Source organism: Palaemon carinicauda, chromosome 19, assembly GCF_036898095.1.
Source record: "Palaemon carinicauda isolate YSFRI2023 chromosome 19, ASM3689809v2, whole genome shotgun sequence".
In the NCBI taxonomy this organism is placed as follows: Eukaryota; Metazoa; Arthropoda; class Malacostraca; order Decapoda; family Palaemonidae; genus Palaemon; species Palaemon carinicauda.
This window is the reverse complement of record NC_090743.1, coordinates 15,635,405-15,646,161: the sequence shown is the minus strand read 5'-3', so window position 1 is coordinate 15,646,161 and position 10,757 is coordinate 15,635,405. Positions and strand designations below refer to the sequence as shown.

At 30.6% G+C, this 10,757-nt stretch overlaps 1 protein-coding gene across 1 annotated transcript in view; it reads left to right on the top strand.

The window, feature by feature from the left end:
- Positions 1–9,218, top strand: part of LOC137658463 (thiol S-methyltransferase TMT1A-like) — a 14,564-nt gene extending 5,346 nt beyond the window's left edge. The window contains exons 3-5 of the mRNA XM_068393197.1: positions 2,151–2,285; positions 4,655–4,773; positions 7,642–9,218. Coding sequence (XP_068249298.1) covers positions 2,151–2,285; positions 4,655–4,773; positions 7,642–7,905 — 518 coding nt within the window. The 3' untranslated portion in view covers positions 7,906–9,218. The remainder of the gene's footprint in view (positions 1–2,150; positions 2,286–4,654; positions 4,774–7,641) is intronic.
- The last annotated feature ends 1,539 nt before the right edge of the window (positions 9,219–10,757 follow it).

Here is a 10,757-nt window from a genome sequence, read left to right as displayed (position 1 = left end):
GTTTAATTCCCAAGAAGAAAAAAACGAAAAAACAATAGATTAGACAATTATCACAACTAAAACAATCTACTCGAAAGAATATATTATAAATCCACACTTCGTAAAATTGATTACATGACTTGCATCTTTTCTGTAAACCATAATCAATCATCGTCATCATCATCTCCTCCTACGCCTATTGACGCAAAGGGCCTCAGTTACATTTCGCCAGTCGTCTCTATCTTGAGCTTTTAAATCAATACTTCTCCTTTCATCATCTCCTACTTTACGCTTCATATTCCTCAGCCATGTAGGCCTGAGTCTTCCAACTCTTCTAGTGCCTTATAGAGTCCAATTGAAAGTTTGGTGTACTAATCTCTCCATAACTCCATAATCAATAGGATAATCTTATCACAACTTATTCACTTCTAAGTTCAAATCACAAACGGCCAGATAGTACAAACAAATATCAGAGATAAGCGAAGAACTGTCTTGAAGTAGTGAACTGCCTAAAGTCCCTTCCTTTTGGGAAATGAATGGCTGACTGGCTTTCCTTAATCTTAATATTTCCCTTTAAAAATGGTAGTCATGAAGTACTTCAAATTTTGGCTTTAAATCCATATGACTGCAATACATTACAGGTATAGATATGTAACTATAGACGTTAGTTAAAAAATGAATAAAACATTGCAATATTATCCAAATATGGTAAAGAAACATGGAAAAGCATCTAGAAAGAAAGTTAATTCCAACACAAAATGTTAATTGCACTTCTAAATAAAATCCAAATTGCTAATTTCGAGTTTTATTCTAATCCAAAATGTTACTTTACCTTTTGGTGCCAATCCAAAATGTTGATTTCACTTATGATTGTAATCCTAAATGATGATTTTACTTATGATTGGGATGCAAACTGTTCATTTCACATTTTATTATAATCAAACATGGTGATTTCTCTTTAGATTCTTATCCAAAATGTTGAGTTCACTTCAGATTCTAATCCAAAATTTTTATTACATTTTAGATTCTAATCCAAAATGTTGATTTAACTTTAGATTCAAATCCAAAATGCTGATTTCACTTTAGATTTTTATTAAACATTTTGATTTAACCTTAGAATCTACTCTAAAATGCTGATTTTACTTTAGATTCTAATCCAATATGTTGATTTCACTTTACATTCTAATCCAAAATGCTGATTTCATTTAGATTGTAATCCAAAATGTTGATTTAACTTTAAACTCTAATCCAAAATGTTGATTTCACTTCAGATTCTATCATAAAATGTTGATTTTACGTTACTACAGCCAAAATGTGGATTTCACTTTAGATCCTAATCTAAAATGTTGATTTCACTTCAGGTTCTAATCTAAAATGTTAACTTAACTTTATCCAAAATTTTGATTTATCTTTAGATTCTAATCCAAAATGTTCTTTTCACTTTAGATTCTAAAAAACAAATGTTGATTTAACTTTATCCAAAACATTGATTTTTACTTTTCATATTAATGCAAAATGTTGATTTCACTTTAGATTCTAATCTAAAATGTTGATTTCAAGTTAGATTATAATCCAAAATTTTTGTTTGACTAAATTTTATTCCAAAAATTTATTTCACTTTTGATTCTAATCCGAAATGTTGATTTCACTTAGATTCTAGTCCAAAATGTCGACTTCATTTAGATTCTATTTCAAAATTTTCATTTCACTTTAGATGCTAATCGAAAATGTTTATTTCATAAAGATTCTAGTCCAAGTGTTGATTTCGTTTTAGATTCCAATAAGAATGTTGATTTCACTTTGGATTCTAATCCAAAATGTTGATTTCACTTTAGATTCTAGTCACAAATTTTGATTTCACTTTAGATTGTAACCCAGGATATTGATTTAACTATATTTTAACCCAAAATTTTTATTTCACTTTACATTCTAACACAAAATATTAATTTCACTTTAGATTAGAATCTAACCCAAGATATTGATTTAACTACATTTTAACCCAAAATTTTTATTTCACTTTACTTTCTAACACAGAATATTGATTTCACATTACATTTAATCCAAAATGTTGATTTCACTTTATATTCCAATACAAAATGTTGATTACACTTTAGATTCCAAACCCAAATGTTGATTTCACTTCAGATTCTATTCTAAAATCTTTATTTCAGGAGTCAACTTTGCATTCTACCCAGAAGGAAGTCACCTGGTGGTGGTAGACCCTAACCCCTGTTATAAGGATTATTACTATGACAACATCAAGAAATTCTCACACATCCACGCAGAGGAATTCCATGTTACTACAGGTAATATCACAGGTTTACAGGTATCTATAATCGATGCAGATTCTGATTGAAATAAGCTCTACCCCCTGATGACGTCATCACCAATCATGTTGGCTCCTGCGTTAAGAGATTACGTGGGAGACAACGTGATTGGCTATGATGTCACCAAGTGGTGGGGCTTATTTTGCCCGGAATCTTTGCAGCGACTGTAAGTTATTATTACTATTGTCATTATTATTATCCAAGCTACAACCCTAGTTGGAAAAGCAGGATGCTACAAGCTAAAGCATTCCGACAGAGAAATAAACTTAGGAAAAGAAATAAGGAAACATAAAATAGTGTGCCTGAGTGTACCCTCAAATAAGAGAACTTTAATCCAAGACAGTGGAAGACCCATAAACCCAAGGGCTCCAACAGGGAAAATAGCCCAGTGAGGAAAAGAAAATAAGGAAACAAATAGAATAAGCTTAGTGAGGAAAAGAAATAAGGAAACGGGTAGAATAGTGTGCCCAAGTGTGCCCTCAAGCAAGAGAACTCTAACCCAATACAGTGGAAAACCATGGTACATAGGATATGGTACTATTATTATTATTATTAGCTAAATTACAATCCTAGTTGGAAGAACTGGATGCTATAAACCCAAAGGCTCCAATGGTGAAAATAGCCCAGCGAGGAAAAGGATAATAAGGAAACAGATAGAATAATGTGCCTGAGTGTACCCTTAGGCAAGAGAACTCTACCCCAATACAGTGGAAGACCATGGTACAGAGGCTACGGCACTACCCAAACTAGAAAACATTGATTTTGTAATATCATTCTCTTAGAAGAGCTGCTTACCATAGCTGAACTCTCTCTTCTAATCTTATCAAGTGGAAAGGAGCCACTAAACAATTACAGTGATGTTCATTTAAAAGTGAGATTTAGGAAGTCTAATTAAAAAAATTTATTCCACTTTTGATTACAATCCAGGATGTAAATTTGACTTTTGATTCTAATACAAAATGTTGGTTTAATTTTGATTCTAATACACAATCTTAATTTCGATTTTTATTCTAATCTAAAATGTTGATTTTACTTTTGATTCTAATCCAAAATGTTGATTTCACTTGTGAATCTAATTCAAAATATTGATTTTACTTTTGATTCTAATCCAAAATGTTGAGTTCCTTTCGAATCTAGTTCAAAATATTTATTTTACTTTTGATTCTTGTCCAAAATGTTGAATTCACTTTTGTATCTAATTCAAAACATTGATTTTACTTTTGATTTTAATGTAGTGTTGATTTTTCTTATGAATTATTCAAAATATTGATTTTACTTTTGATTCTAATCCAAAATGTTGATTTCACTTTTGAATCTATTTCAAAATATTGATTTTATTTTCTATTTTAATGCAGTGTTGATTTCACTTATGAATTATTCAAAATATTGATTTTACTTTTGATTCTAATCCAAATGTTGATTCCACCTTTGAATATAATTCAAAATATTGATTTTACTTTTGATTCTAATCCAAAATGTTCATTTCCCTTTTGAATCTAATCCAAAATGTTTATTTCACTTTTGAATCTAATCCAAAATGCTTATTTCACTTTTGAATCTGATCCAAAATGTTTATTTCACTTTTGAATCTATTTCAAAATATTGATTTTATTTTCTATTTTAATGCAGTGTTGATTTCACTTATGAATTATCCAAAATATTAATTTTACTTATGATTCTAATCCAAATGTTGATTCCACATTTGAATATAATTCAAAATGTTGATTTCACTTTTGAATCTAATCCAAAATGTTGATTTCACTTTTGAATCTCATCCAAAATGTTTATTTCACTTTTGAATCTAATCCAAAATGCTTATTTCACTTTTGAATCTAATCCAAAATGTTTATTTCACTTTTGAATCTAATCCAAAATGTTTATTTCACTTTTGAATCTAATCCAAAATGTTTATTTCACTTTTGAATCTATTTCAAAATATTGATTTTATTTCCTATTTTAATGCAGTGTTGATTTCACTTATGAATTATCCAAAATATTAATTTTACTTATGATTCTAATCCAAATGTTGATTCCACCTTTGAATATAATTCAAAATGTTGATTTCACTTTTGAATCTAATCCAAAATGTTGATTTCACTTTTGAATCTAATCCAAAATGTTGATTTCACTTTTGAATCTAATCCAAAATGTTTATTTCACTTTTGAATCTAATCCAAAATGTTTATTTCACTTTTGAATCTAATTCAAAATAATGATTTTTACTTTTGAGCCAAATCCAAAATGTCGATTTTACTTTCGATTCCAATCCCAAACTTTGACATCGACATTGATTCTAACCCAAAATGTCGACTTGGATTCTGATTCTCACAACCAACCTCTTTCGACAGGCGAAGACATGAGTATGGTGCCCGACAACTCTGTCGACGTAGTGGTTGTGACACTCGTCTTGTGCACTGTGCAGGACATGGACGCCGTTCTCAACGAAGTCAAAAGAGTCCTTGCTCCTGTGAGTCTGTTTACCCTCCTATGGCTAATCTGTGAATCTGTATTAGATGTTTGATATTATTATTATTATTATTATTATTATTATTATTATTATTATTATTATTATTATTATTATTATTTTGTGGTAGGAGACCCTCTTTTAGGCAGGTTGAGTTAAAAGTAATGGCTGCATCGGCAGAGTTTATTTTCTTATCCAATTTTTCTATTTTCCGGATAATTCTCTTCTCTAGAGCGCTGCAATCGTAGTTTTTACTATTTTGTACCAAAAGTTTTACTTGTATTTTGTGAGAATATACTTGAAAAGTCTTCCCGATTTTGTCATTCACCCGACTGATGAATTTTTCAAGTCTGCTGGCTGATTGCAGCGCTCTAGAAAAGAGAATTATCCGGAAAATAGAAAAATTGGATAAGAAAATAAACTCTGCCGATGCAGCTATTATTATTATTATCATTATTATTATTATTATCATCATCATCATCGTCATCATTATTATTATTATTATTACTATTATTATCATCACCATTATTACTATAGTCCATTTCTTTTAGCGATGCATATTTGCACCGACTCGCAGCGGTGCCCTTTTAGCTCGGAAAAGTTTCCGGATCGCTGATTGGTTGGACAAGATAATTCTAACCAATCAGCGATCAGGAAACTTTTCCGAGCTAAAAGGGCACCGCCGCGAGTCGGTGCAAATATGCATCGCTAAAAGAAATGGACTATAGCTAAGCTACAACCCTAATTGGAAAACTAGCTATACGCCCAAGGGCTTCAGCAAGGAATAATAACATTATTATATTTATGTGAATATAAAAATTAATATTTTATACGCAAACATTTTTAAGTAGTTATGGTAGTGTCTTTATTATTATTGCTAAGATACGTGACCCATCAAAAAATGACGGCTAAATATTTAGATAGATATGCGCACACACAGTGTACCTCTCGGGGTACCCCCTTTCACCAGGGTATGACTACTCTCTCTTCTCCCTACCCGAGGGACGGGGAGAGCTGAGCGTGACCGGAAAATATCTAAATATATACTTATACATTTATATATAGTCACTGTTAAAAAAAAACGCAATTTTAATCGAAAATTCTCCGTAAAACTATACTGTTCTCAGCCGTATTTCAGTAAAATACAGGAGACCGTAATTTTACCATACTTTGTTACTATCTTTTACAGGTTGGTGACCATGATATCACTCCTTTACGTCAATATATGTTTTTAAAACTAAATGCCTGGTAACATTTATTCCAGGATTTTTACCGTTTTTTACTGCAAATTTTAAACAGTGCAGATACTTGCTCTATTATGTAGGGGAGATATTATTATTATTATTATTAAAAATAATAATAATAATAATAATAATAATAATAATAATAATAATAATAATAATAATAATAATAATAATAATAAATGATCTTCCACCCTGCCACTAAATGGAATAATCAGAAGTAATGAATAATTGTATAAATAATAAAATAAATCCAAGAGAAATATTACCTAACTGGTCGCACATAAACCAATGTTGATAAGAAGCCATGTAAAACTTCACGTAGATATCAGCCCTATCATGATGTATTCGATAACAACACACTAGTCACTCTGATCAGTAGCGAGTTTATCTCCGGCTAGTGTCTCTCTCTCGCCTTGTCATCCCAAGATGGCACAGTTGGAAAGTGAATTATCATAGTGAAACGGATGATGATTTGGACCTCGTTCTAAGAAGGTTGTCAGGAGCAAATATATCACGTAATTTGAATGGTTAATGATCTGATTAGAGTCTTGAGATGAAGAGAGATTCTTCCCTATAATTTAAATGATTTTTTTTTCTTTTCTGTTTCATGTTATATTTATACAGTGTTTTGTCTCGCGTACCTAAAATGCGCTTTTCCTATGTCATATATGCATACCCTCGTGTATTTTGCACTGACTTGACACCACAGCATTTACGAATCTCTTCTAGATCCGTGTGGAAGCTGGTCCCAACTTCATTGTGCATTTCAGAAACAAGACTTGTGTATTAAACTATATTTTATAGCTGATATGTTGATCATTATTGGTAAATAACAATTGAACAATAAGATTTGGCAAAATGAAATAATGCACACATGAATCTCTCCTATATAATAAAAAGCAACGTGCGATGATGGTAATAATAATAATAATAATAATAATAATAATAATAATAATAATAATAATAATAATAATAATAATAATAATAATAATAATCTCTTTGGAACATTACTTTTGAAGTTGTCGATTAATAAGCTCTCGATTGTTCTTAGTAGTAACTGAAATGATTTTGAATCTTTGGTATATGTATAAACGACAATTCAATTTACTTACACTTAACGAAGCATGCACTTTTTCGTCATTGTCATAAGTGGTTATTATTAAAAATAGATATCAAACTATTTAATACTTATATAAGTAAAATATTCTATATACAGTATACAGAACACCCTCCCCCCTTGTCGTGTTCCCTTTAATTCAGGGAAGAAAATTAACTATTATTAAAAAGAGATATTTCAATATTTATTACTAGTGTACGCAACCTAAAAATGACGGCTAAATACTTAGAGAGAGCTCAGCATGACTATATATATATATATATATATATATATATATATATATATATATATATATATATATATATATATATATATGTATATGTATATATATATATATATGTATATGTATATATATATATATATATATATATATATATATATATATATATATATATATATATATATATAGTCGGACACTTAGTCTTCATTATATAGAAGAGATTTAGATAAGTAAAATAAACTATATATACAGTAAACGCTCACTTATCGTACCCGCTTACTTTATTTCAGGGAGGAAAATTCTACTTTATGGAACACATCACAGAGTTTGACCTTGAAAACCACAGCTTCAGGAGGAAGCTTCAGCATATCTTCACCCACTACATCCCCGTGTGGCCTTTTATTTTTGACGGATGCCAGCTGGACCGCGACCCTCTGCCCAACATCGAAAAAGCTGGGTTCTCTAAGGTTGATGCTCAGCGCTACTATGCCCCAGTGCCTCATATTGTTTTTGACCCAGAGAGGCCAAATCTGAAGGGTGTTGCAACCAAATAGGAGAAGCATTACTGCAATAGGTTGTACCACTGCAATCAAATAAGGAGAGAAACAGCACTGCAGTACCAAGAGTGTAACAATGTGAGAAACAACACTACAACACCAAGAGGGGCACCAATAAGGTGAAAAACAACATTGCAATGCAAAGGGTGTGTACCATTCAACTAAATAAGATGTGAAACAGCACTTCTAACTAAAGAGGATGCACCACTATAATAAATAGTGAAGATACAAAAACAGATATGTCCCACTTAGATCAAAGTTATATTTTGCTTCGGGGATTTATTATAATAGCCACTTGTGACCCAGATGAGAGAAGAGCAAGGGAGGTCCAAAAGAAACTATCTCGCTCTCCACTTTCTTTGAACATTACACTAATTACAAATTACCAGTATTTCTAATGAGACTTCTTCAAATAGTTTTAAATCCTACTGGCATAACTGGCTAGTTATAAAATCCTATGTTTTGAAGGGGAATTCTAATTACTAATTGACAACAATTAAATTAATCAGGTAACACTTTCTGCTCCCTCAATTGGCACACTTCACCATTACACACAACTTGCTTTACTATCAATCATGAACTCTTACGTACCCTAATAAATTCTTTTCTTTTTGTCTTTCTCTCACCAAAGTTTACTTGTATATAATTTTTAGGAACAATGCAATACTAAAAATCAAGCCCCATTACAAAATCATTCCTTGAAGACTTTCCATTCTCAAATAATGCAGTAACTCCCTATCTCCCCACAACACATTTTTTTCTGACACCCACTTCTGCATTAAAATCGACAAGTATGACCATCCTTTCTAGTTTTCCTAACCCAGGTAGGCACATTATGAATAGACAGATATACACTCACTTATCAATGTTACTCTTACCAGGTTTAATCTTATCCATACAAATCTTGAGCTACATATGAGTACTCTCTGGTAATTTTTTTTTTTTTTTTCATTTCAGTATTCCCCAAACCACAAGCACTGCACTACCCTAAGCTCCACACTATTTCAGATTTATTCTCATCTACGCCACAGTCACCACACCTAAAATACTAGCTGCATTATCCACCTATATTCGTGGTTAATTGCACATGAATAGGGTATTATGCTACAACTCCTATTTAATAACTTGCAACCTACTAAGGGCAGTGAGATTATTATTATTTTCCAGCATCCTACAAGAATGAGAATGTAAATGACAATAACCTCATGCTCAGAGGTCCAAAGACAATAACAATTAAAAATTTATGAATAATTCTTACAAGAAAATATTTTGTTGTGTAAGGGTATTTGAATAAAAAGATATTGTATATGCCTCTGCCATTCATGTGCGACCTTTAAACCATTAAGCTTATAAACAAGTCCCATTGAATATAAGACTTTAAAATGTTATTGCTATGTTATGAAGGTCAGCTCACAGATATGAGAATACTGGGGATCACGATATTTGCATTTAAAAACAAACTTTCGTAACAAAATGTACTAGAGCAAACGATATTCTGACATAATTGAAAGAAGAAATATATATATATATATATATATATATATATATATATATATATATATATATATATATATATATAATATATATATATGATAAATTTTGCACATTTTTACGTGTTTTTCATATTCAAATAAGCCATATATATTTTTGATACATTAATGTCTGGATTCTCTTAACGACCTCGGGATCAGAGCCCAAGAGAATCCAGACATTAATGTATCAAAAATATATAGGGCTCTGATCCCGAGGTCGTTAAGAGAATCCAGACATTAATGTATCAAAAATATATATGGCTTATTTGATATATATATATATATATATATATATATATATATATATATATATATATATATATATATATATATATACTGTTCTATGAGAAAGGAACTGTCGACTACATTTTTTAAAGGAACACTCACTGTTATTATTATCAACCATTGTTGGAAAAACAGGATGCTATAAGCCCAAGGGCTCCTACATGGGGAAAATTTGCCCACTGAGGACAGGAGATAAGGAAATAAATAAACAACAGGAGTAGTAATGAACAATTAAAGTGATTTATTTTAAGAACAGTAACATTAAATCATATATATCATAGACTTACGTCAGCCTGTTCAACATAAAAACATTTTCTGCAAGTTTGAACTTTTGAAGTTTTACAGATTCAACCACCTGGAAGATCAATCCACATCTTGGTCACAGCTCGAATCAAACTTCTAGAATACTGTGTAGTATTGAGCCTCATGCTGGAGAAACATGACTATTAGAATTAACTGCATACCTAATATTCTCCTGGCGTTCAAATTAAGTCAGTAAATGTACTAAACATATTATTCATCCCCTCCTAAACATATTGATGAAAGGGCCACGGTTAGATTTAACCAGTCGTCTCTATCTTGAGCTTTTAGTTCAATACTTCTCCATTAATCATCTCGTACTTCCCGCTTCATAGTCCTCAGCCATGTAGGCCTGGGTCTTCCAACTCTTCTAGTGCCTTGCGGAGCCCAGTTGAAAGTTTGAAGTTTAATATATATATATATATATATATATATATATATATATATATATATATATATATATATATATATATATACATATATATATATATATATATATATATATATATATATATATATATATATATATATATATATATATATATATATATACAGTATTCTAAATCTTAATCTGCAACCCATACTCCAGGTATACATATTTCAAAATAGGGCAACCTAAAAAATTTGAAATTTTACCAATTTAAAAAGCATTAATAAAATATAACCTTTTTTTATGTTTCTATCTACATTTTCAAAGTACCTGCTCAATTACAAAAGTGAAATTAAGCATCA